This window comes from Pipistrellus hanaki (genome assembly GCF_964339955.1).
Source record: "Pipistrellus hanaki genome assembly, chromosome: 16".
NCBI lineage: Eukaryota > Metazoa > Chordata > Mammalia > Chiroptera > Vespertilionidae > Pipistrellus > Pipistrellus hanaki.
In genome coordinates, this window is record NC_140518.1 from 8,711,150 (window position 1) to 8,738,126 (window position 26,977).

The 26,977-nt window shown below is 41.8% G+C and overlaps 1 protein-coding gene across 2 annotated transcripts; it reads left to right on the forward strand.

Annotated features, from left to right (window-relative positions):
• Positions 1–39: 39 nt before the first annotated feature.
• On the forward strand, positions 40–25,870 carry KPNB1 (karyopherin subunit beta 1; the record flags this gene model as incomplete). Of its 2 annotated transcripts, XM_084863354.1 has the most annotated exons (22): positions 40–424; positions 530–588; positions 2,691–2,873; positions 6,247–6,447; positions 7,380–7,532; positions 10,019–10,078; positions 10,586–10,675; positions 11,006–11,116; positions 11,825–11,926; positions 13,418–13,642; positions 14,523–14,714; positions 15,472–15,602; positions 16,964–17,111; positions 17,708–17,779; positions 18,926–19,070; positions 20,112–20,194; positions 21,131–21,238; positions 21,413–21,556; positions 21,672–21,777; positions 22,374–22,488; positions 23,303–23,464; positions 24,179–25,870. In XM_084863354.1, coding segments are annotated over exons 1-22 (2,631 nt in total). In that variant the 5' UTR covers positions 40–384. The 2 variants fall into 2 exon arrangements, with proteins under 2 accessions (XP_084719480.1, XP_084719479.1); XM_084863353.1 differs by lacking the exon at positions 24,179–25,870 and having other exon boundaries at positions 56–424; positions 23,303–23,468.
• Between the last annotated feature and the right edge of the window lie 1,107 nt (positions 25,871–26,977).

The following is a 26,977-nucleotide window of genomic DNA, read 5'->3' on the forward strand; positions in this document are numbered from 1 at the left end:
CCCTCCGCCTTCCTCCCTCCCTTCTCTCTCGCTCCCTGCGAGCCGCCGTTCACTGACTGCCTCCCTTCCTCCTTTCTCCCTCCGCCGCCCGAGCACCAGCCGCGCTCTGAGCTGCCCCCGGGGTCCCTCCCCCGCCGCCAGAGGAGCAGCTGCCGCCGCCGCCGCCGCCAGCAGCGAATTGGGAGGGAGGAGAGAACGAGAGGAGGAAGGAAGGGAGCCAGAGCGACTAACCCGAGGGAGCCGGTGAATGGGCTGGTGGTGACCCCCGCTCCCCACCCCACCCTCCCTTCCCACCCGACCCCCAACCCCCATCCCCAGTTAGAGCCGCCGCCCCAGAGGCCGGACCCGTCGTCTTAGGAAGGAGTAGCCGCTGCCACCTCCGCCATGGAGCTGATCACCATCCTCGAGAAGACCGTGTCTCCGGGTAGGACGCGGGAGCCGGGGGTCGGGCTGAGGTGATTGGGTGGGGGGGAAGGGAAGCCCTAGCCCCTCTGACCCTGTCCCCTTTCCCACTTTCCTTCCCCCCCAGATCGGCTGGAACTGGAAGCGGCGCAGAAGTTCCTGGAGCGTGCGGCCGTGGAGAACCTGGTGCGTGCCATCCCGCCGGCCCCCATCCCTCTGTCTCCTCATCCCCGGCGTGCGGGCCTTCCCGCCCTCCCGGAGGCCCAGGCCTCGGGAACCCACCCCGCCCCATCCCGTCCCCCTCCCTCCCCCACCCGGTCCAACCTAACCCCGCCATCGGGAAGCCGGTGGGTGTGTCCCGCCCCGGACCCGGCGCCTGGCCAATGGCGCGGCGCGCCGGGGTGACTGCCGGCCAATCGGCGCGCGGCCTGAGGGCGGCGGTGCAGCGGGAGGGAGAAAGAGGGAGGGAAGCGAAGTTAGGTTGCGCCGCGCTGCGTGTTCAGCAAGGGTGGGGGTGGGGGAGCCGGGCCTAGGGGCCATGTGGAAGCTCCGGGCCCAGCTGCCCGCCCTATGCGGACCCGGGCCGGCGTCTTCCTGCCCCGTAGCCCCTGTGATTCAAATGCATCTACTTCTTACAGCTCTACCCTTTCCTCTCTCCCTTGGTGTGTGCTCAGAGACAGGTCTGGCACCCGAATGCCTCTTGACCCTTTCCCGGGCAATATTTCTCCCTTAACCTGCCTGATGATTCCTTCCCCAGTTTTCTTTTCAATTAATTCGATGAGTAGAGAATTTGTATCCAGACAGCAGGCCTCTAGAGGCTCACCCTAAAGATAGGGCCTGTTTCCAGATGAAATCAGAGGGAAGTTCCTCGTTTTTCATCACTTCATATTTAAGGGGTGCAGGAAAAAGGAAGATAAGTCCCCTAGAGTCTGGGCTTCTGCCTAAAAATGTGTGGGGTAGGGTGGTTGAAATAGCCTGGTGCCGGTATTGTTTCCTCTTCTTGGTGACCCTCTCCTGTTGGGGGAATGGGGAGCAAAGGGAAAGGTGGCTCATACTTGACATCTTTGAAAGGTAATAGGTAATAAGTCGCAATCACACTAACTAGATGGATTTATTTGGATTAATTAGGCAAATAATATAAGGGGGAAATAGTGAAGAGGCCTATTTTATACAAGCTGCTCTCTTGAGTGATTCCTCCCCTTATATGTGATAGGTTTCATTACTACTTTTTTATTCTTTCCATAGAAAATATCCCCCCCCCCCCCCACTGGTATAGATGGGTAGTAAGTATTTCCATTTGGAGTGTATTCCTGTTCCTGCTTTTGCTAATTTGCAAGAAGCCTTTTATGTGATTCCTGGCATTATTTAGTAGTGTTAAGTTAATGACATTTAAAGAGTTGCCTTCTGTGATTGCAGAACTTGTTGGTGGTAAGAAACTATCTGCTTTTGGTTTTCCCCATTAACTTTTCAGGGAAAGAAAAGCTTTTGGACAGAGCTTTTTGCAGGGTAAAGGACTGTGTTAAATTTTTTAAAAAACAAAGGGAGTAGTTTTGGGGTTCTGTGTTAGAAAAGATTGAGTGTGCTTTTTGGGAATCCACCATGTTTAGTGGTCAGCTCAAATCCAAAGTGTAGAGGAGCCTTTATTATGTAAATGTTGGCTATTAAATAATAAAGTCATTTGCTTTGACAGATTTACCATGACAATTTCTAAGTATTTATCATCCCCCCCACCCCCAATCCCCAATTGATGAACACTCACAACTAAAATAGAGGGCTTGTTTCCTAAGTCTGTTTTAGGTTTATAACTAATATTCATACAAGATTACCTGCTTTCTCTGAGATCAAAAGCCACTTGTGAGTGTCATTCCATTTGGACTGAGGTGTTTTTTTAAGTTGGAAAAATTTTTTACTTTTTACCCTGTCATAACACATCCATTTATTCAGTAACAGGCACTGTTATAGGTGCATTAAAAAAAATAATCTGACTATGAGATTGTCAACCTTGCTTTAATTCTGGGGGATCTGATGTGACAATTTGGACACGAAGAATGATGTTGATAGGAAAATCTGTAACTTGTTAAACGCTGAGGCTGCATGATTAGATGGATGACTTCCTTAATGTGATATTTTTACAGGAGCCTTGAAGTAGATATTTTGGAGTTTTCTGAGGCATTATGATATGTCCTAAAAAATTTAGGTTTTCCCCAGTGTTTTGATGCTTCATAAGCTATCCTCAATTGACAGTTCTGAAGAGATATTTTCATTCACCAAGGCATCTTTCTTAACAGCCCACGTTCCTTGTGGAACTGTCCAGAGTGCTAGCAAATCCAGGAAACAGTCAAGTTGCCAGAGTTGCAGCAGGTCTACAAATCAAGAATTCTTTGACATCGAAAGATCCAGATATCAAGGCACAATATCAGCAGAGGTGGCTAGCAATTGATGCTAATGCTCGACGGGAAGTCAAGAATTATGTAAGTAACTTTTGTCTCTTGGTCATGTAGCGTTGGGAACAAGAAAAATCTCTAGTCCTTTTATCATTTGCATGGGATAGAGCTGATGGTATAATAGGTTTCTGGTACCTAAACTTCACTTGAAGATAAAAATTGTATTTGATTTGTATCATTTCAGCTTGTCCATTCCCATTAATGGATTGGAATTCTTTTAAGATCACTAAGATAGACTGCAGCAGTTTGGAAACCTTTAGTTAGATGCCAGAATTTGTAGAATCTCTGGAGAATTGGAATAATATACAAATTGATGGTTCCCAAACTTGGAATATCCAAATCACTTAAGGAATTTGTTAATATGTTTTCAAGCTCCCTCCAGAAATTTTGATTTTGGAGTGTGAGGCTCGGGGGTATTTTTTTTAACCTGTCTTCCCAAGTGGTCCTTCCAGTCAGGCAGCGCCCAGCTCTTGTTGAAATTCTGCTATAGGTAATTCTCGCTGTTTGGTGGTTTAGGAATGCTACTATGTGGAATCACAAGGTGAATTCAATTATCTCTTGGACCATTGAAGCCCAGAGGATTTATGAAGCAAGATTGGCATTAGTGGTGCTTTGATCACATATTTAGCAAATTATGAAAAGCTTCCTTTAGAAATACCGGGCTTTTGATCAAGGCATTTAGGCTGATGGATTTTGTGGAAAATTGAATGTATCTTGTTAGTCTGCATCATGGAGTTCTTGTGACTTTTTATTGTATTAGAAATTCATATTTTTAGATGTAACAAAAATATGGAATATATGAACAGATGTTTTTTTTGTTTTTGTTTTTTAATTAAGTAATGGAGCTTTTTTGTTGTTGTTGTTGTTTTTAACTGTCCTATATTAAGACACAGAGAGTAAGTCACGCATCATTGGTCCTTGGTATTTGAGGGGGAACTAGTGGGGGATTCTTGTGTGTGTACTTGTGCAGGTGTGGTTATATACGTCTTATTTGCTATTTCTTGGTTCTAGGTGTCAGCATTAGGTACATTAACGCCCCTTTCGGCAATAAGTTCTCTTTTCTAGTTATATACGTCTTTCTCCAGTCTTGCGTTGACATACCCATGACAAAGAATTAGGTTATGAAGGCAACTTATTTTGCATATTCTTTGAAATAATGTAGAATTATTTTAATGCACATTGAGTCTGCTTATGTAGTAAAATTTTAATCCACCCTTCAGCAGTTTGATACAAATGAAGTTTATTTCATCAATCACTGCAAATCTTGATTTCTGTGCTGTAGTGCCCAAATTGAGATATGACATAATTAGAACTGTAACTGCCTTATTGTTTATTTATTTTTAAAATAAATTTTTATTGATTTCAGAGAGAAAAGGAGAGAGAAACATCAATGAGAGGATCATTGATTGGTGCTGCCCCCTACTGGAGATCGAGCCCACAACCTGGCCGTATGCCCTTGATTAGAATTGAACCTGGCACCCTTGAGTCCGTAGGCCAACCCTCTATCCACTGAGTCAAACTGGCTAGGGCCTGACATTTTTTTGTCACATCAAAAAAAATCTTGACCCAAAAGTTTCTCTGAAATGTGAATAAGAACTTGTTGAGCCCTTGTACATGAAGAAAAAAATAGCAGTTATTGCCCAGACAGTGTGGCTGGCTGGTTGAATGTTGTCCTATGACCAGAAGGTCAGGGCACATGTCTGAGTTTCTGGGCTTGATCCTCAGTAGGGGGCATGCAGGAGGCAGATGATCAGTGATTCTCTCTCATTGATGTTTCTCTCACTCTCCCTCTCTGAAGTAAAAAAATACACACACACACACACAGCAGTTATCTTGGCCTTTTCCCTTTAATAGCACATTTTGGTCATTAGTGCCTCCTCAATGCTGGTGGTTATTTTTTGAAATCTGGGTCTTGGACACAATTGAGAACTAGTTTCTTATTTTTCTTTTTTTTCTTTTTTTAAATTTTTTTTATTTTTTATTTCAGGTTATATTACCTATCATAAGGATCACCCCTAGTTTTTTAAGAAACATAACATAAAAACGTGACCCTGCTGTAGAGCCTAAGACCATCGAAAAACACAGATATTTACATTACGATTCATTAACAGTAGCAAAATTACAGTTAGGAAGTAGCAACGAAAATAATTTTATGGTTTGGGGTCACCACATCATGAGGAACTATATTAAAGGGTCGCGGCATTAGAAAGGTTGAGAACCGTGGCCTTAGACTTTTGACATACAGTTCTGTTACAGTGCACTCTAGCTTTAGTAGCCCTAGAGAGCAAAACCTTTATTTAGAATCAGAGCTGCTTGTTTATTGGGTAGAGCTGTTGGGAGTATACTGTATAAGGGGGAAAGATTGGGGGTGGGTCATTATTATTAGCTACAAAGCAGGATACTGAGTGACCTGACCCAGTCAGCAGAGTTGGCCTGAATAATTGGCAGCTCCTCTTTGTCCTGTGCTCATGCCAGGAACAGTTAGCTGTTTGCCTTTTGAGTGGACTGGTGATTCTTAGTTCATTGACTAAATAAGCTGAATATGATAATAATTAACCCTGCATCCATTGTCGCTTCAGCCTTTATCTGAATGTGTGTCTTTACCCTTTACATAAACGCTTGTATGATTAGCATCTCAAACAAGGTATGTTGAATGCTAACTGGATTTCATTTTAATTGGCGTATTTGACTAGTACTTGGTATCTGTTGACGGTGGAGAGAACAGTTCTTAATTTTGTGGGGAAACAGATCAAATCCTTTCAGATTGGAGTTAAAGGATTGGTTCTTAAGTGTTGGTAGCATCAGTAACTTTATGTCTGTATCTAATGATCTTACTATGAGAGCCCCCAGGGTGCTACATTGTCAGTGACTAGAAGACAGAAGGTGTGTTCCACATTTCATGAGTGGGAAAAGCTCTTCCTTGAATCAGGTTAAATTAGGAATCAGATCCATTTGAGTGCCCCAGAGTTGGTTAACTTCATCCTAAAATCCCACCCTTTACACAAAACAAAGCTGGTATAATGGTATCCTTCCATTATACCAGCAAGGAACATAGAAGACTAATTTGGTCTTCTCTTTCTCCTTTTAATGCTGTCTCAGTGCTGCTTTTCTGCTTTGAGTTGAACATTGAAATGAGTTGTCTGGCTTTGGAGAATTCCATTTGGAAGTAGGGGTCGGGTGTGTGTTTGTTTGTTTGTTTTCTCCTGGGGTCTAAGGTTCATTGTGCTAGTATTGGTATTGAGACTGGCTTTTTTTCCTTTTTCTGACAACTGACTTGTAATGTATATGCCAATTTCTACTTTTTTGTGTTATTGAAAACTCAGAGATTGATATGAGGGTTTAAATAGTATTAGAAATTAATATCTTTCATCTTGCTTTTTTGGTGTGTGTGTGCATGCAGGTTTTGCAGACTTTGGGCACAGAAACCTACCGGCCTAGCTCAGCCTCGCAGTGTGTGGCTGGCATTGCTTGTGCGGAGATCCCAGTGAACCAGTGGCCAGAACTCATTCCTCAGCTGGTGGCCAATGTCACAAATCCCAACAGCACAGAGCACATGAAAGAGTCGACATTGGAAGCTATTGGTTACATTTGCCAAGATATTGTAAGTGCTGCCTCATCTTATCTAACATACATAGCTACGATTTCATCTAGTTGTTACATGCACATATTGGGATGATCTTTACCGTATTATAAAGAAAACTAAGCTACTGCAAAGTGTTTTGAAAGTAAGACTGCTTTATCTGTCCATTTAGCTTCTAAATTAACTTACCCTCACATTGTTAATCATGTACTAAAATTAAGAGCCTTGAGGGTCAAAAACTCCATGTGTTTGGAGAGACATAGATTCTGGACTTTTAAGGATATTCTTTATCTTGGAGCATCCCTTTTCAGACCCTTTCTCAAAATCCTTAGTGTGCCATGGATGCTGTTAAATTTTCATTGACTGTTTTATAGAAACAGTTTGCCAGCTCTTGTAATTGGTTTAGTCATTGGAGCCACAACACAGTATATTAAATGCAGCCTTCCTAGGACTGTTGATGCTGCTCACATTACCACTCTTGGTGTCTGAGGTTTGTATGTGTTTGGGGGCGGGTGGGGGGGGGGGCTGTTTTGATACACAGACTTGAAGCATAGAAGTCCCTAGCACTTGACATGGGCTTGGACTCCCTAATATGTGCTTAGGTGTTGATTCTTGGCACGCAGACGTTCTGAAGCTATACTTCAGTTGGGAGAGGTGACCTGGGGACAGGGGAGGGATCACACTGTCATTTCCATTTGCACAAAACCTGGGAAACAGTATTGCCTCATGTCCAGAATCATGCTAAGAAGTCAGATATAAAGTTGATAAGTTTATAACGTGTTTCGGATCAATTTGGGACTACCAGGTGCTGGGATATTTTGACCCTACATGGAAATATGTGCTGAAAGATCAGAGAAAGTCATTATCCTCACTCAGGTGGATTTTACACTTAAAAAGATGGCTGATTAGTCATGAGTTCATTATTATATTTACCGCGCTTCTGCTCATTTCAGGACCCAGAGCAGCTACAAGATAAATCCAATGAGATTCTGACTGCCATAATTCAGGGGATGCGGAAAGAAGAGCCTAGTAATAATGTGAAGCTAGCAGCTACTAATGCACTGCTGAACTCATTGGAGTTCACCAAAGCCAACTTTGACAAAGAGGTAAGTGCCTTTTGGTGTAAGTTCAGAGGGTGAGAAGTGAGAGTTAAATGAAAGTTTTTAAGTTTATGACTTAGAAAGGACTGTTTTGTTTAGAGGCATTCGTTTCTTTCTTTTTTTAAATCATAGGAGCATTTATTCCAGTACTGCTGGTAGTATGGGAAAGCAGTAGGTCATCCACAAAAATCTGCTCTGCAGCTCCCCCATGAATCAGCGGCTTCTATGGGGAAGTAGGGATTGCAGGCATGGGGAAGTAGTAGGCTGGGGGTGGGAGCCCACTGTTTAGGCAACATGATTGTTAATCTTTGCATGATAACAGGCAGTTCTTGAATGAGAATGGCTTCAAGGTTGATTCCCAGGTCCTGGGTTGATAGAGGCATTCATTTCTAGTTAACATTTGTGAGATGTGGCCTTGGAATAGGTGTTTGCCATTTTTAATCAGTCTTTGGGAATAATGTGACCTGAAGGATTTCTAAGCTTAGGTTTTTCCTTTTGCAGTACCAAGTGTACTTGGGAATCCTCCCCACCCCCTAACCCCCTTGATTGTAGAATTTGGGCTTTTCTTCTGACCAGTGTGGCTTAGTTGGTGCATCCTCCTGTGCTCCAAAAGGTGGTGGGTTTGATTCCTGGTGAGCCAGTCGATGTTTCTCTCACATTAGTGTTTCCTTCCCTTCTTCTTTCTGAAATAAATTAAAAGAAAAGAAAAAAAATCCTTGGATGAAGATTAAAAAAGAAAAGAAATTGGGGAGGAAGGTGCTTTTAAAAATATATATATATTTTTTTTATTGATTTCAGAGTGGAAGGGAGAGAGAGACAGAAACATCAGTGACCAGAGAGAATCACTGATTGGCCACCTGCTGCATGCCCCCCACTGGGGATTGAGCCTGCAACCTGGGCATATGTCCTGATCATTGAACTGGTGACCTCTTGGTTCCTGGGTCTACGCTCAGCTGCCGAGCCACACCCAGCTGTGCTGAGGAAGGTGCTTTTGAAAATTAAAATATAAACAAAGTTTATTTTGCCTGAAAGTATTTTCTCATTATTTACTTATTTTTAATTGTGTTAAAATAGACAATAACATAAAATTTACCATCTTAACCATTTTTAAGTGTACAGTTCAGTAATAAGTGTATTCACATTATTTTGCAACCAATTTCCAGAACTTTTTCATCTTGCAATTGAAACTATATCCATTAAACAACACCTGTTTTCCCCTTCCCTATTCCTGGCAACAATCTTTCTACTTTCTGTTTCTATGATTACTTAACTTTCTACTTTCTGTTTTTGTGATTACTCTAGATAGCTTATATAAGTGGATCATGCAGTACTGATTTGTCTTTTTGTGACTGTTTTATTTCACTTAGTATAATGTCTTGAGTTCATGCATGTAGCATGTATCAGAAGTGTTGACCCATGAACCAAGAGGTCGCTGGTTTGATTCCCAGTTAGGACACATGCCTGGGTTTCTGGCTCTATCCCCAGTAGGGGGTGTGCAGGAGGCAGCCAATTGATGTTCTGCTCTCAGATCACCTCAATGTTTCTAGCTCTCTTCCTTCTCCCTCTCCTTTCCTCTCTAAAAATCAATAAAAACAGGAAAATATATATATATATATATATATATATATATATATATAATATTCCATTGTATGTATATACCACATTTTGTTTACCCATTTATCTGTCACTAGACATTTGGGTTGCTTTCTTCCACCTTCTATCGAGAATAATGCTACTATCAACATGGGTGTGTGTGTGTGGGGGGGGGGGGTTACATAGATCTCTTTGAGACCCTGCTTTCAGTTCTTTTATATGAACACCCAGAGGTGGAATTGCTAGGTCATATGGTCTAAAGGTATTTTTGTTTATATTTTGGCACTTTAGCTGGGCTTTTTGCCATTCCTTGGCCTTATAGTGGACAAAGAAGGGAGGCCAAAGCAAACTGAAATTCTAATTGCTTAGGAAATAGGGATTTTCCTTTTAGATTTCAAACAATAGCAAAGTTCATTATTCTATATCTTGCTGCATTTACTCTGAAATAAAGCAGATGTTTTGAATTATCTTAATTTTTAAATACAAAGAAACAGATTTTCCTACTGTAGGTGTGTTTTTTTTAATCTTCACCCAAGGAATTTTTTTAGAGTGTAATGGGGGGAGTGGTTGGGGGGAACATCAGTGTGAGATTGATGGTTGCCTTCTGCACGCACCGTGATCAAACCTGCAATCCAGGTAAATACCCTTGACCGGAATCTAACCCTTCCAACCACTGAGCCAAACCAGCTAGGGTGGGGCTTCCTTTGAGGGTAGGCCATATAGTAGACACTGGGGGCAAACCAAAGCCTTCACGGTGCTATTACTGTGTCAAGGTAAAGCTGCTTGATTGGTTCAGGATTGTGTGGGTTCTGGAGGGAGTAAGGTTTTTCTTGAAATAATAGTCTAACAATTTTCATATATATGGTTTAAACTCTTCTAATTCCCTTTTATTTCTGCAGTCCGAAAGGCACTTTATTATGCAGGTGGTTTGTGAAGCCACACAGTGTCCAGATACGAGGGTAAGTATGAGGTCAATGAATAATATGGCTTGTCTTCTTTCCTAGGAAATGCCAACTCTAGCATTGTAGTTTGAAATGTTGAGAATCAGGTGACTTCAGAAATAAGGTTTGACCAATAAGAATTTTTCTTCAACATTAAAGAAAAGGGAAGAACAGGATTTGGAAAGTTAACATATTAAGAACTGACATCTTGAAAAGGGTTTAGGGGAGAAATGGTTTTTGATCCGCTTTGCTGCTTAATTGCAGTAGTTTTTTAATTGATTGTTTTCCAACGTAGCCATTAAAACAGCTCTGCTATTGCTATAACCTAATCTTGACCCTTGAAGTAACATTCTAGTCTAAGTGGTATTAGTAAGTTTTGTCCTGCTATGGCTTGCATGGGGGAATGATAACCCAAATGTACCTAGTTTGACCCTTTAGGTTATTGACCCATTTGAGTGAAGTAGTTACTTTTGTCTAATTGCCTTTTTAAACTAAATAGTAAATCGTTTAATCTCTTTGTAAAAGGTTCGAGTGGCTGCCTTACAGAATCTGGTGAAAATAATGTCCTTGTATTATCAGTACATGGAGACATATATGGGTCCTGCTCTTTTTGCAGTAAGTATTTCTATTTTATGTGTTTGAGCATGTAGCTTATTGGGTGTTTTTGTGAATTCTGCAATTTTTTACTTGCAATTATAAATCAAGAAAATTTCTTGAGTCCAGTGTTATGTTCATGTTCATTAATAGTGTGCCAAGAAAGCTTGTACTGTTTGTTCTGGTAAAAAGAGTATATTTTTAAAAATCTGTTTCCTCTTTCTACCTTTCACTTCAGACAGCTTTTATAAATCTACATTTTTGAAACTTGAATGTCTGTGGATAGAGGAGGGGGTCTAACTTGAACCAGCACTTACGTGGGGCCTTGGTTGCCATGTTTTTTCTCTTAAGATCACAATTGAAGCAATGAAAAGCGATATTGATGAAGTGGCCCTACAAGGGATAGAATTCTGGTCCAATGTGTGTGATGAGGAAATGGATTTGGCCATTGAGGCTTCAGAGGTGAGCCTGGGAGACTGTTGGTTGGGGTTGGGGGGGGGGGGGGCTGTTACTCTGCCTGGGCTTTGGGGACATATCTCCTTTGTGGATACGATTGTTCTCCTCGGGGAAAGCTTTATTCTGACTGGACTTCGTGGGTATCTCCATTTGTACAACTTGTTACTTTTCTGCTAGCCAAAGCCGTCTTTGAAGGAGACTGATCATCAGCCTGGCATGATTTATTATACTCATTTTAGTGTTGTGACCACAAGGGGGCAGCAGGCAACCACAGTTCAACCAAGTGACATCTGGTGCTAAAGTACTTCCTTTTGGAAGTCCTAATGCAAATATGGAATGTAGAAATCAATAGTTTACTAACTTCAAAGAAGAAATTAGATATGGAAAGGGGGGATAGTTCTGTGCTTGAAATATTTGTTTCCCATCTTGATTGTCTTTGTGTACTTCAAAAAACACAAAAAATCTTATTTTGGCATTCATAAGGTTATAGATGACATTGTGTTAATATGAACTGAGCTTATGAAAAAAGAGTGTAATTCCTAAGGCCTAAAAGGATCTCATTGACGTAGACCAAAAGATAAATGCCTTCAGAGGTCATAGCGAGTGTCACCATTGGGTCCATGTATTTCTGTACAGACCCGGGCAGCTCTCAGTGTGTGCCTTAGTGTCATAGCTCGTGTCTTGCCATCCAGAATTTGCTCTGTTTGTCCTCAGGCAGCAGAACAAGGACGGCCCCCTGAGCACACCAGCAAGTTTTATGCCAAGGGAGCGCTACAGTACCTGGTTCCGATCCTCACACAGACACTAACTAAACAGGTGAGTTACCTTCCAGTTCTAGCCAGGTAAGTGAAACCTTGCTATGGGTTGGTTTGCTGTGGAACAGTTTCCAAGAAAGAATTCAGCAACTCTTCAACTAGTTGGTACTCTGATATATTGTAGATGACTTGGGAACTGCTGAGCTGGATCTATAAATCCTCTAGGCTGAGTTGTTTGCAGTTTTGAGCAGGAATGAACCACATACTGCTCTGATTTCCTTAGTGCTACATTGTTCAAACTAGCAGAAGAGACCTGAGCTACAAATTTTTATATGAAGTGTACCTTGGTTGCGATCGTTCCCGTTTGAATTTATGCCTTACAGTTTTCCTTGGTGAGGTGTTGGGAAGAATTGTTTCTGTTGCCTCCTCTCTTCTGGTGCATGTAAAATGTTACCAAAGAGCTGGCAGTACTGGTGCTCTGAGGCAGCTGTGCTGTAACTTCCAGCAGAATGTCTCTGTGCACGAGGATATAATTTGGTTTGGGGGAGTACATGACTCTCAATCTCAGAAGATAAGTGGAGATGTGTCTGGTGTGAAATGGACTAGGTGTTCCCTTAAAATTTATCTCATCTCTTGGCTTTATAGTTGCTGTTTTTTATCTTTTGACCTTAGTATTTTTGCTTTTGTTTGTTTTGGTTGTACTTTTCTGATTTGGGAACAAATCATCATTTAGGTATGTAATTAATCTGAAACTGCATAGGCACCTTAAACTACTATGTATATAACTAGAATCATATATACATTTTTGTTTCATTCTATAAGTCTGAGATCATTCTTCTTGTTACATGTAGTTAAGTTGATTCATCTCATTGTGTAATACTCCAGTGGCTTTTCCCTCCACCTGGATCTTACTTAACAAATCTGTGCTGTGATGAATCTCTGGAAGTGCATTGACCACCAGGGGGAAGACACTTAATGCAGGAGCTGCCCCCTGGTAGTCGGTGTGCTCCCACAGCCAACCTCCTGGTCTGGCCAACCTTCTGCAGAGCCTCCCCCTGCAGGCCGGCCAACCTCCCATAGCCCCAGTTGGCCCTGATTGCCCGCCAGGCCGAGAGACCCATGCGTGCACCGATTCATGCACTGAGCTACCTCCAGGGGGGAGGTGCTCAATGCAAGAGCTGCTGAGCTGCAGTGACTTGGCAGCTGTGGTTCTCAGGTGATACACCCAGAACCAGAGAGGAGGGAGCCTGATTCTAGGATGTATCACCTGAGAACCGCCCTCTCGAAAACTGGGACCCCTCAGGAGAGGTTGGAGAGCCGGTTTCTGCCTGATCCCCACATGTCAGGCCGAGGGACCCCACTGGTGCACGAATACATGCGCCAGGCCTCTAGTAAATTACAAAGGTTTTGTTTTATTTCCATCCACAAAGCTTAAGTTCTAATGACCCTTGGGAATAGCCAGAGTACCTTGTGAATGAAAGTGATTGTCTTTCCTTTTTTTTTTTTTTTTTTTTTAAGCAATAACTTAACTAGTGCTACATTCTTTCTCCAGGATGAAAATGATGATGACGATGACTGGAATCCCTGCAAAGCAGCCGGGGTGTGCATCATGCTTCTGGCCACCTGCTGTGAAGATGACATTGTCCCCCATGTCCTCCCCTTCATTAAAGAACACATCAAGAACCCTGACTGGCGGTACCGGGATGCAGCAGTGATGGCTTTTGGCTGTATCTTGGAAGGACCAGAGCCCAATCAGCTCAAACCACTAGTTATACAGGTGAAGCTGCAGAAGTTTTGGGGTGGGAAATGAGATATTTATTGTTTGTTTAAATTACTTGCTTGAAGGTGTGCCTTTATTTTTAAAAAGCTGTAAGGAGTTACCCACAAAAGTTATTTGTGGATAGCTATTTGCTGCCACTGAAGGGTAAAACATATTTCTTTGTGAATGTTCAAAATACGTATTTATTTAATTGTTCTTTACTATAAAAAAGACGTAACTTTTGAAAAATGCATAGGCCAAATGAACAAGTCATCTCTAATTCTCTTGTCTAGGGATAACATTCTAACTCTTGGTATTTATTCTTGTAGTCTTTTTCAGTATGAATATAATATGTGCAACAGGATGGAGATCTTACTGTGCAAATAATCTCTTAACTTATTTTTTCTCTTAATGTATCATAAACATTTCTTTATAATTTTTAATGATGCAACTATTCTGTCCCTAGGACAAAATGACATTTATGTAATGAAAATTCTTCTGGAAATATTGTACTTAACTTTGCTATTTAAGATGACAGGTGTCCATTATAATTGAGTTTAGTATGTAGAGAACTGAACCTTTCACTGTATAGCCAAATGTCATCAAAGCTGCTTCCTGGGCTCTCCACCTAAGTGATTTAGTAAGGACTGCTTGCTGAAAAGTCTCACCAAAGCCTGAAGAAAACTGTACTGGAATTTGGTGAAGAGAGGAGGACTTTTCACTTTACCTACTTTCATTTATTATATTGCTGGATATTTGACAAGCATGTCTTTAAAATGACAAAACCATCTTGATGCTTTGAGTTGAAACCTAACCATTAGAATTTCCTCTTCTGAGGTATTAGTCAACATGAGCTTTAATCTTTGTTTTGCCTTGCTAATAACTGTTGTATTTTCAGGCTATGCCCACGCTAATAGAATTAATGAAAGACCCCAGTGTAGTTGTTCGAGATACAACTGCATGGACTGTGGGCAGAATTTGTGAACTGCTCCCTGAAGCTGCCATCAATGATGTCTACTTGACTCCCCTGCTGCAGTGTCTGATTGAGGGCCTCAGTGCTGAACCCAGAGTGGCTTCAAATGTGTGCTGGGTAAGGGAATTTTTCCTGGTGAGATAAGGATCTTGGCTAAACCATTGGCAGGGGAATACGAGGTGTGGGAGAGAAATGGGTTTGCCTCCCTGGAAGGCTTTTCCTGACTAGCATCTCCTTTCTAATTTCTTCAGTTAAATGTGGGGGAGATGTCAACTGCATTAGCCAGTGGGAGCTGTTGACTCATAGTGACTGGTTCAGTTCCTCAACCATTTAAAACAGTCATGCTAGCCCAGTGGGAAAACTATCTGGGCTCCATTTTCTTTCTTCAGTTGCTTGGGGAGAAGAAATTAGATTAAAGTAGAGAGTTGCTGGCTACAGAAAGTACAATTGCTGAGAAGGGGGCAAGAGGAAAGGAAGGTAGGCGGTGGAAGTGCTGAGTCAATATGGCCGAATGTAGTTCACTGGGGACCTTTGGGGGTGGGGGAGGAAGTTCAAATAAGGAAAAGTGGGGCCTAAAAGCCTTTCTGTGATTAGAAGCAGAAGTGCAGGCATTTGTGGTAGGTGAACGTACTCAGCAGCTTAGAGAGTTTTGGGCAGCACAAGCAGAATATAAATAAGTAAACATTTAATTTTAAGGACCCCTATAAAATGTTTTGAGATGACCTTGACGGGAAAAGTTGAGAATTCACTAGCATTGATATATTCTTAGATCAGTTGCAGAGGAACACTGCCCAAGGTGTATCTCAAGGAAAAATGAGGTAGTCCTGGGGCAGGGTTCTTCTTAGGACTAGTATTAACTCTCTTTGGTTTTAAGGCTTTCTCTAGCCTGGCGGAAGCTGCTTATGAAGCTGCAGACGTAGCCGATGATCAGGAAGAACCAGCTACCTATTGCTTGTCTTCTTCTTTTGAACTCATAGTTCAGAAGCTCCTGGAGACCACAGACAGGTAACTTCTTACTCTTGGTGTCTGCATTCAGCTCCTGCCTTCTGGGGGAGGAGGGGATGTCTAATCCAGTCATAGAAACATCATAATAGGAGGAATTTTAAAAATCCGGTAATTATTTGTTTAAATAAGAGAAGAGAAAGAAGTGTAACTAGGATTGTTCAGCTTACAGTTAAAGTCAGAAAATAGTCTCATTTCTTAGAGAGTAATCTAGAGTCAGTTTTGCAGTGCCTATCGCTAGCAGGACTGTTTGATTATGGTATAAGAGAAATAGTAGCTCTTGTGATGAATTTTGTTGCCAGGTGAGATCATTAATTATCATTTATGATATTAGATGCAAAACTTATTAAATGCAGTTGTTTTGTAAAAGAGCATTGAAATGTAGTTTTAAGGGGTTACAAGTTGGGGACAGCTTTGAATTATTTTGGTTTTGTGTGAACTATACTTCCTAAGGCCATGCTCAAAAGAAATCATTAAGGCCGGGCCAGTGTGGACAGTGGTTGAGCATTGACCGATGAACCAGGAGGTCACAGTTCCATTCCCTGTCATACGGGCTCATCCCCAATGGGGATATCGATATGCAAGAGGCAGCCAAACAATGATTCTCTCTCATCAGTTATGTTTCTGTCTCTCTCCCTCTTCATTCCTTTCTGAAATTAATAAAAATATATTTTTTAAAGAAAATCCATTAATGAAGAGGGCTATGTATAAATTCTTCAGGCTTACCTTGTTTATTTCCACTTCTCTGTTCAAAATTTAAAGGCATCTCATAGATGAATGAGGAAAATCTAGATGCCTTATTTTTTTAGCTACTCAGGCAACCTCTTTAATTGTCCACATAGGTGGTTCTTCATTTTTATCTAACTTTTTCTTATAATTATAGCCTATTTTCAAAATGCCATTCAATACTTTAACCAGGTCTGGAGACCATAATAAGCATAGTCATTGGCTCAAAGTTTGGAAATTTATTTCCTGGCTGCATTTTGTTGCCAAACTCAAATAGGTATACCATCATATCAGTTTCTGAGTTCTTTAATAGTTGAAACACACAAAATTATTATTATTATTTTTTTAGGTATATTTTTACTGATTTTTATAGAGGAAAGGAGAGAGAAACAAAACATCTGCGAAAAACATCTGGCCATCTCCCACACGCACCCTGACCAGGAATCGAACCCATAACCCGCTTATGTGCTCTGACTGGGAATTGAACTGGTGACCTTTTGGTACACTGGATGGAGGACGCTCAACCATCTGAGCCACAGCAGCAAGGGCCTGATTTCTTCTTTTTGGTGAAACAATGTTTACCTTGTAACAATTTCTGTTCTTTCTCAATTGGGACTTCTGCTGTTTTTTGCTTGCAGACCTGATGGACACCAGAACAATCTGAGGAGTTCTGCATATGAATCTCTGATGGAAATTGTGAAAAACAGTGCCAAGGATTGTTACCCTGCAGTTCAGAAAACTACTCTAGTCATCATGGAGCGACTTCAACAAGTACTTCAGATGGAGGTGAGATAGGGCATTCCTGGCTGTTGGCAGAAAGGGTGCAGTACTTACTTCGAACACAGCTTTGCTTTCAAGGCTGTTCTTTTCGGTGTTTAAGTATATATTTTCTCAGAAAGATAACGCTTATGCAAAAAAGTATTGTAATTTAAAGTTTGCGTTGCTTGTCACAGTTTACTCATAAATGCGTTTGGGGTTTTTTGTTTGTTTTTATTGATTGATTTGTGGGAGAGAAAGCAACATCAAATTATTGTCCCACTTATGTATTCATTGGTTCCTTCTTGTAAGTTCCCTGACCTGGAATCAAACCCACAACCTTGAGGTATTAGGAGAACACTCTAACCCAGCAGTCGCCAACCTTTTGGACCTCAGGACCACCAGTGGTCCACCAACCGCCGGTTGGAGACTGCTGCTTTAACCAGCTGAGCTACTGACCCAGGGCACACGTGTTACTTTTATTTACTTTCCTACATTAGCATCAGTGAAGCTTATTTCATGGTCCTTATTTAATGCAAACCCAGCGAAAATGGAAACAATGAGGGACTTTAGAGCCTCTTTAAAAGGTGTTTATTCAGAACATGATGATCCTTTTTTCCTTATAGTCACATATCCAGAGCACATCGGACAGGATCCAGTTCAATGACCTTCAGTCTTTACTCTGTGCAACTCTTCAGGTATGATGGTGCCATCTCACACTCTCCAGGGGAGAGAATCCTATCCCAGGATAACAAGTTTATGTACACCCTGAACTCTGAGATGCAGGGGCTGAGGGTTTTTTCACTAAAGAACAGGAAAACTCTGGAAGTTGCCTGATGCTTAATGGGTGGGCACTAGATTTTAGTATTAAGTGATGCTGCTCGGTGTCTTTACCTGTGAACTCCCCTCTCTTTCTCCAAACTTAATTTTTTAAAAATATTTTATTGGTTTCAGAGAGAAAGGGAGAGGGAGAGATAGAAACATCAATGATGAAAGGGAAGCACTGACTGGCTGCCTCCTGTATGTCCACACTGGGATTGAGCCTGCAACCCAGGCATGTGCCCTGACTAGGAATTGAACCGTGACCTCCTGGTTCATAGGTTGATGCTCAACCACTGAGCCATGCTGGCTGTGCCAAACTTAATTTTTTTAAAGCATGACTGTTAAGAGGTGTTTCCTTATTCATCTGACAAATACAGGAATTATTCAGTAGCATTAATTGAAACAAAGGTTAAGGAGGGAAGTTGGCAGAATTTTAAATTAGGAAAAATCAGGTTGGCTTCATTTTATCAAGACTGTTTCTTGACCATTAGGCTTTATGAAGGGTGGTTGTTATTGTTTTGTGGGCAAGTACTATATGACATATTCTTTGAGGCGGAAGTAATAAGACTGGAATATGGAAGCTGCTGATGGGTTTGTCAGACATAAAGAGTTGGTTTTATGCACATGGAAGATCATGTGTGTTCTTAATTGGGAAATAGGGTATTAGAATATATGTTGCAAGTGATTTGCACTGTCAAAAAACATTTGAGCATAAAAGACATATTTGGCCTTTTATATTTAACCTGACCTGCGGATATATTTTACATTGCTTTTTCAGAGAGAAATGGAGGGAGCGGGGAGAGAGAGAAACATCCATTTGACTGGCTGTCGCCCACACACACCCCACCTGGTGTGCAGGCTGACGCTCTAACCACTGAACCATGCCAGCCGGGGCAGTGTATTTGGCTTCTTTAAGGAAAAATTTCAAGGGACTTAATTGATTTTTTTTTTTTTTTTTTTAAGTATAGTGTTCTGATTGGAGGGTTTGGAATAAACAGCCTGACCTCTTGTTCATTTCACAGAATGTTCTCCGGAAAGTGCAACATCAAGATGCTTTGCAGATCTCTGATGTCGTCATGGCTTCCCTGTTAAGAATGTTCCAAAGCACGGCTGGGTCAGGGGGAGTTCAAGAGGATGCTCTAATGGCAGTTAGCACACTCGTGGAAGGTCAGTGAGTCCAAACCAAGCAGGGGATGTTTTTAGAAGGCAAGAGCTACAATGACCATGGAGAATTTTTTATTGTGGAAAAAGCATATTTGTGTTTTCTCATTTACTGCGGCATGAGTCAGTTCAGAGTTAAATTGAATGTAATTGTAAAATTGTGCATGACTGCCTTGCCTCTTATTCTCCTTGAAGTAAATGGGGAGCCAGTTTGCAAATCAGAGTGCAACCTTTTGGGGGGAAACTTATCATCTACCTAATGTGTGTTGGGTTTCTTTTCTCCCTGAAAGTCTACTTGATTATTGAGGTTTGGCTCCTCTCAAGGATAGAGAACTTTACCTCCTGGTTTGTTGGGTGATAATGCTTTAGACTCAGGTTGACACATCTTAGTGTCTGGTATGGGGTGGAATAAAACAGTGAGTGAGTTCTTGGAATCTCTGGTTGTTACATGACTTAGAAGCCACATCAGACTTAAGACTCTTTAAGGGTCGTTAAAAATACATTAAAGAGCAGTTTAGAAACCTGGAATGCCTGTACGTGAGAACCACTCCCCTGAGGACCAAACCTATTTCTAGCTCAAAGAGCATGTGTCTAACTGGTCTGGCACCATGTGACCACCCTCACAGCACAGTGGTTCATTTTGGCTCCTGGAGTAGCTGATTTGGATATGAGTCCCAGTCTGCTTGTCCTGACTGGCTTAAGTAAGTCCTTAATGGAATTGCCTGGGGACCCCGTTGTAAGCTGGCTTCCAAAGAGGACATGTTAGAATCAGATGAAGAGGTAGACAAGAGGCAGTATTGTTAGCTCAGCCAATTCAAATTAACCTTGACATTCCTAGGAGGCCCCACCACTTGGTGGTTTGAGCCAGAGTGAAATCCTCATCTGTGGCGATGTGGCGTGACGTTGGGCCTTTCCAGCAGTTAGAATGGCTTATCTGAGGCAGCTTTCATGTCTTAATGATAGTGGAGTGAGTGTATGTTGGGGCGGCGGGCCTGGTTGATTTGCTCACTCTGACATCCTGGACGGTGACTGTCTGTCTGTTCGCAGTGCTGGGCGGCGAGTTCCTGAAGTACATGGAGGCCTTCAAACCCTTCCTGGGCATTGGGCTGAAGAACTACGCCGAGTACCAGGTGGGCCGTGCGTTCCAAACACAGTGACCTTTGAACTGCGTGAGTCTGCTTGTATGCAGACTTTTTAATACGTTGGGATTTTTTTTTTTTTTTTTTTGAGATTTGCTACAGTTTGAAAAAACCTGCAGACATGGATCACGTAGCCTAGAAATATTAGAAAATTAAAAGAAAATTAGTTGTGTCATGAATGCATAAAGTACATGTAGATACTAGTTTATTTTATCGTTTACTATCACATAATTATACGTCTGTTATAGATAAACTTTATCAAAAGTTATATACATAAATAGATACATGGCGACAGTCCAGAGAAATGCAAACAAACGTAAAGATGCAATATTAAATCATAATTGTTTGAAATTAAAGCAGAACTATTACTGTGATGTTTCATAGCCTCCTCCTGTTGCCATTGCAGCATGCTCCAGTGTTGAGAAAAGGGGATATGTGGATTTTGGACTGTACTGGGTTGGAACTCCAACCCCCACATCATCCAAGGATCAATTATAATGCATTTATATTCTCGTTTCTACCTAATAGTCATTCTGGCACAAACTCGGTTTCCTGTAGCACAGGTAGTTCTTCCCTGTGTATGCACCCAAGTGTTGAGCTGTTTTATTTGTTGCTCTTTGTGTCTGATCTAAAAGTAGTCGCTGAGAAGCAGGAGAGTAGCTGCACCAAAACAGAGCAGTGCTTTTTTTTCCCCCCAAGCCCCCTGCCTCCACCACCACCATCCCTGGTGAATATTGTCTTTTTCTTAGTGATATTTCTGATAGTCTATCAGTTCTCTTCCTGCCATATTCATTAAAATGAACAAATCTCAGAGAGATTTGACTCTAGGTTCAGATGTTAAAGGACCGGCAGCTAGGTAAACAGTGCTTGGCTCCTCCCTGCAGGCAGTCTTTTCTGTTGGGAAATCGTGCTCTTGCCCCCCTGCAGGTGTGCCTGGCCGCGGTGGGCCTGGTGGGAGACCTGTGCCGCGCGCTGCAGTCCAGCATCCTGCCTTTCTGCGACGAGGTGATGCAGCTGCTGCTGGAGAACTTGGGGGTGAGTGAGTGAGGTGCCCCCCCACCCCCCCGTCCACCAGCCTCTGGGAGGCCTCATAAGTTGTATTAATACTTGCTTTTTTTTTTTTTTTTTTTTTGTTAAGAGTTTATGTCTTGGGTAGAATAGATTGTGACTTTTAATAATTTGCTTTTCCTGGTCATTTTTCCTTGTCAGAATGAAAATGTCCACAGGTCTGTGAAGCCACAGATCCTGTCAGTGTTTGGTGATATTGCCCTTGCTATTGGTGGAGAGTTTAAGAAATACCTGGAGGTTGTATTGAATACTCTTCAACAGGCTTCCCAAGCCCAGGTGGACAAGGTAAGTTTAAAGCTATCTTTCGGTCCAGCCCTGATTAGAGGAGGAGAACTTTGGCAAACATACTATAACTAAAAACTATCAATATGATGGAAAGTCTCTCCTTTGTGTCTTACAGTCAGACTATGACATGGTGGATTATCTGAATGAACTGAGGGAAAGCTGCTTGGAGGCCTATACCGGAATTGTCCAGGGATTAAAGGGAGACCAGGAGAACGTACACCGTTGAGTATTCAACCAAACTTACATGGTCCAGGGTGCACTTAGTCAAACGGGCTGTGTCTCTCATTCTGTAGCTTACTTGTAGACTAGTACCTATTGCTTAAAGGAAGGAGAGAAAGAGGAACAGTGGCCTAATGAAGAGAGGAGCTTTGTGGGGAGGGATAGACTTTTCTTATTTCTGCCCCTTCTTTGCTACATTATCTCCTATTCTTGAGCATTGCAAGGGACGGGATACAGCCAGACTATTGCATCTGCACCAACCTGAGCGGCAGTTGTTGATTGACACATATACCTTCCTCGTGCGACCGAATTGCATGAATTGCATGATTGGGGGATTTTTTGTCTTTTACCCCTTCGATATCATGGGCTTTGTTTTTGCTGTATTATATCAGCTTAGTAGAAGAGGAATGTCTGCTTTTTCTGTTGACTTGAGAAATGGCATGTTAATCTTCGAAAGAATAATTTGGTATAATTATATTCAACTATGTCTCCAGCCTGACACCTGCCTGATGGGATTAGAATATTTAGAAATTTGGAAATGGGGTATAGTCCTGCCAGATATGGGACAAGTTCATCAGACCATCTCTTTCTTTTATAGCGGATGTGATGCTCGTACAACCCAGAGTAGAATTTATTCTGTCTTTCATTGACCACATTGCTGGGGATGAGGATCATACAGACGGAGTAGTAGCTTGTGCTGCTGGACTGATAGGGTATGTTATACCTGGCTTCTCATAGCGGAGTTTAACTTCTGGTGGAAAGTGCAAGGACATGTAAAAAATAAAATTGGGGGAGAGGGGAGACTACATGGTAATTATACAGTTTGGTACAGAGGAAATTTCTTTTTTATTGATTAATTTCAGAGAAGAAGGGAGAGAGATGGAAACATCAATGATGAGAATCATTGATCTGCCTCCTGCACGCCCCCTACTGGGGATCGAGCTCACAATCCCAACAACAAGCCCCCGATCTGAATCGAACCCGCAACTCTTCAGTCCCCCGGCTGATGATCTATCCACTGAGCCAAGCTGGCCAGGGCCAGAGGAGATTTCTTTCATAGAACCCATGGTATCATGTTTTTTTTTTGAGTTCTCACAAATAATAATTCATTTAAGACCATATTTCTAATTTCTCCCCACTAAACTTATAAAGTGAATTAGGTATAAAAGCAGCATTAGATCTATGTCCATCCCATATTCTGGTGTTGGTCAACAAATTGAGGGTTTCTGAAGCATCATTTAAAGAAAGAACATTGGTTTTGAGAATCTCAAAGACTTGGGTTCTAGTTCTGATTTTAGAGTGAAATATCGGTGGAATGATTGACTTTGGTAAGTCATTCTACCTCTTTAGACCTCATTTTTTTCATCTTTTGAGGGCAGGTGTTAGACTTATTTATAAGATTTCTTTCAATTTAAAACAGTAAATGATAGAAAAAACGCATAGCTAGCTTAGCCCTGGTTTTATAATTATTGAGCTCAATATACGGCCGGTCGGGAGCTCATGTTCAGGTGTGTTTATTTTGCCCAGGGACTTATGTACAGCATTTGGGAAGGATGTCCTGAAATTAGTAGAAGCTAGGCCAATGATCCATGAACTGTTAACTGAAGGACGGAGATCGAAGACTAACAAAGCAAAAACCCTTGCTACATGGGCAACAAAAGAACTGAGGAAACTGAAGAACCAAGCTTGGTAAGAGCTGGTCTTTACTGCCCTCTTTCTTGTGCTTTCTTGGCGGGGGCGTGGAGGCATGTATTTAGATTGTTATGACAGACTCCCTTTCACTTGGTGTTTTGTTTTGTGTGTTTGCCATTATAAGTGCGTCCAAGCAGGGCCTTTGTGCCTAAGCTTTGTACTAGTGGAAGGGTCAGACAACCTCAATCTTTTCTTGAGCCAAATATTTGATTCCTCGTGGTGATGAAGAACAGAACTTTTATAACTAGAATTCACTGACGTGCCCACATTTTGGGCCTTAATAAAGTCCTCAAGAATGGCATTTCCCCATAATTCTCTTTTCTACTCTCTGTTCCCTTCCCCATGCCCTTTTCCTTCTTGACGGCCATACTTTTAGACATGCTTAGCTCTACAGAAGATACCCAAAGTCAGCTGTCTGACCCCTGCTTGGCAATATAGTTTTAATTTATTTTTCTCTCACATACTCAGTTATTTTACTTTACAGATCCCAGTAAAATTGGCTCTTTTTGAATGTTATCTTTTTACTTTCCCTCCCACTTTCTGATGTGCCAATACATGGCACATAGGAAGGGGAGAAAAATAATCAGTCCTAGAAAAATTGACAAATTCCATTCTGGCCTCTGAGCACTTAAAATTGTAGGAATCAGAGGTGTTTGGCTCTACCAGCTGTATATGATCTCAAAGATTGACCTTTTTCCCCTCTATTTTTAGATCTTGTTACCATTGGGATGATAACCTGAGACCCCCACTGGAAATCTCCAATCTTTTGAAAAACCCGGAAGTGAGGAGTGTGCACGGATGCTGAGTGTTTGGGAATGAGAGGATGAGTGAGTGAGGCTTGAAACACACCACATTGAAAATCCTGCCACCGCAGCAGCCGCAGCCACCAACAGCAGTGCTGTTAGTGAGCTAAGTAAGCACTGACTTCGTAGAAAACCATAACGTCGGCCATCTGGGAAGAGAGAAAAACCGATGGATTTACTTACTTATGAAAGAAAGCTGTCTCTTCCCAGCAGAGGCTAGAACTAGCTTTTCTGTCTTTTGGCCGGTGTTGAGTGAGTGGAATGACTAGTTTGCGAGAGGAGGGGGAGGAGGAGGAACTGGGTTCAGCTGTGGTGCTTTGTTGTAAAAGGCAGCCTGGCCTTTGCTACTGATAAGAAAGATGGAGCCTGGGTCTCGAGCCCACCTTTGGTGTACCTTTGCCATACGGTACTGTATGTGTGCCGGCTAAAAGGAGGGTGAGGGATTCTTACAGTCTGAGAATGAGTGTGTGTGAATGAGGCGGTATCCACATTCTCAACTTCAAGTCATTGCAGTTCTTTTTCCCAGAAAAAAAGGGGTTAGACATTGCATTTCATAAAACTAACAGAAGTTCTGTCTACTGATGCAGCACAAGAGATGTAAAAAAAGGGGGGGGAGGGAAGCTCTTTAGGTTTCATTTTTTGTTTTGTTTTGTTTTTTAATTATCTTCTAGGGAAAACACTGACGAATGTTCAGAGCTCCCATTCTGATCTATCTCATCAAGGCGCCTTTCCTAATAATATGGTTCAACTGTGAATGTAGAATTGGGGGGAGCGGGGAGAAAACGAAAACTCTGGAGTTAGATGATATAGAAAAAAAATAAAAATGCAATTGTTACAAATAAAGAACGCAGACTTCAAAAACAAAAGAAAGCCACAGCCCCCCAAAAAAACAAAATTTAAATGCTCAGATTGGCAGCAGAAAGAAACATTCTCTTCTGATGTGTATCAAGGCAGTCTGAACGCCCCCAGAAAATTGTGCCAAAGAGTTTAGAAAACACATACAATAAAGTAAACACACACACACACACACACACATATACAGCAAACTTCAGGTAACTATTTTGGATTGCAAACAAGGATAAATTTAATGTTCAAACAATCTGATAAAATAACCATTTGGAAACTGCTTGGCCTTCTGTTCTCTTATTTGATTGACTGCAATGCGATATTGGTCTCTTGCTGCACTTCAAAACCAACTATCCAACAACAACAAAAGAATTTATAAGTATATATATACATATACTTAGACTAGAACTCTTGTGATGAAAGTGGCACTTGAAAAAGGTTATATTTTTCCACTGAAGTTGAAGATTAATAAAATGGTGTCAAACATTCCCCTGGTCACACGCTTTAATATTTTTTTAAAGTGTGATGTGCTGTGATAACCATAAATCAGACTTAATTATGTTCCCTTTACACAGGGAACAGGGCACCCTGAATTTGGGTTTTAGAATCTTTCAGCAATAAGGGATGTGGGTGAGCTTTGATCCTCTTCTGGTTTTGCAGTTATTAGAGGAGTTTTTGCTGGCGTTTTGAATATGCTGCTTTCAAAAACACCCAAGGGAGATTTTTTAATGCTTCCTGGTATTTGGAGGATTGATTGAAAAACAAGACCTTAAAATTCCCATTTTCATTTTCATTCTAGCAAAAAAATAGGGGCTTATGTATTTCTCTGCCATTTCCCCCTCCCTGTCCAAGCCTTCCATTCATATGTGGGTTTGGCTCAGTTTTGCCCATCCATATGGCAGCATCTCTAATAGCTCTTGTACAGGGTATCAGATATTGTGCCTTTTGGTGCCAGGTTCAAAGTCAAGTGCCGATCTATGAACCAGTGTACAAAAAATAAATCCAGGTATTTGAAGAAAAGACGCTCCATTGTGAATAGAGTGCACCAGCTCTTAAGCCCTAAGAAGAGACCTGGCCCTCTAATGCCTTGTGTAAATTTTAGTTCCTTGAGGGAGAGGGTATACTAACCATTCCTGGTAGACAGGGTTTGGTCAAGGCTTAGGGATGCGGCAGGAATATTGGGGAGAAAAAATGATCATTCCTCAGTGCTACCCATTTCTGTCCTGTGTGGGCTGCTTAGCTAGACAGCAGGAGAATAAAGTACACCAAGAACCATAATGAAAACAGAACCTTGCGTGTGTTTTGTCATTTTGTTCCAGGGAAGCAGTTGACAAGTGCTGTTATTAACGCTTTCTCCCAGATCCATTCAGTGATGGAGAGGGAAAACGGGCTGGTTGGGTTGTGGTCTTGGTGCCTCGCAGTTACTCTGCACTGGTTATGCATTTAATCTAGTTACCTTTGGCTAGTGGGAACTCCATAGTCTGGGTTTTGTCCTTAGTCAGTTGTGCCACCTAAGGCGACTGGATGCAAAACACATTCTATCCACTCCTGTCAGGCCCTTCCCCACCCCAGTCTTGGCACATTCCTTCCAGAATGTAGTTACCGTCTGCTTGGGAAGATGTCAGTGCAAATGAGAAGAACATGGACATCGGACTCGGCTTTGGTTTGCCACAGTGGCAGCTGCCTATATCAATTACAATTACATTTATTAATTTTGCTTTCCATTTCTCCAGTTCCCCTCAGCTCCCCTCTGTTGCAATGTTGGCTGTCAAGAGGCAACTGTGATGCTGCCTCAGGGACTTGGAGAAAGGGAGGGGAATTGCTCAGTGTAGTGTTTCACTTTCAGAGCCAAGTAATCTAG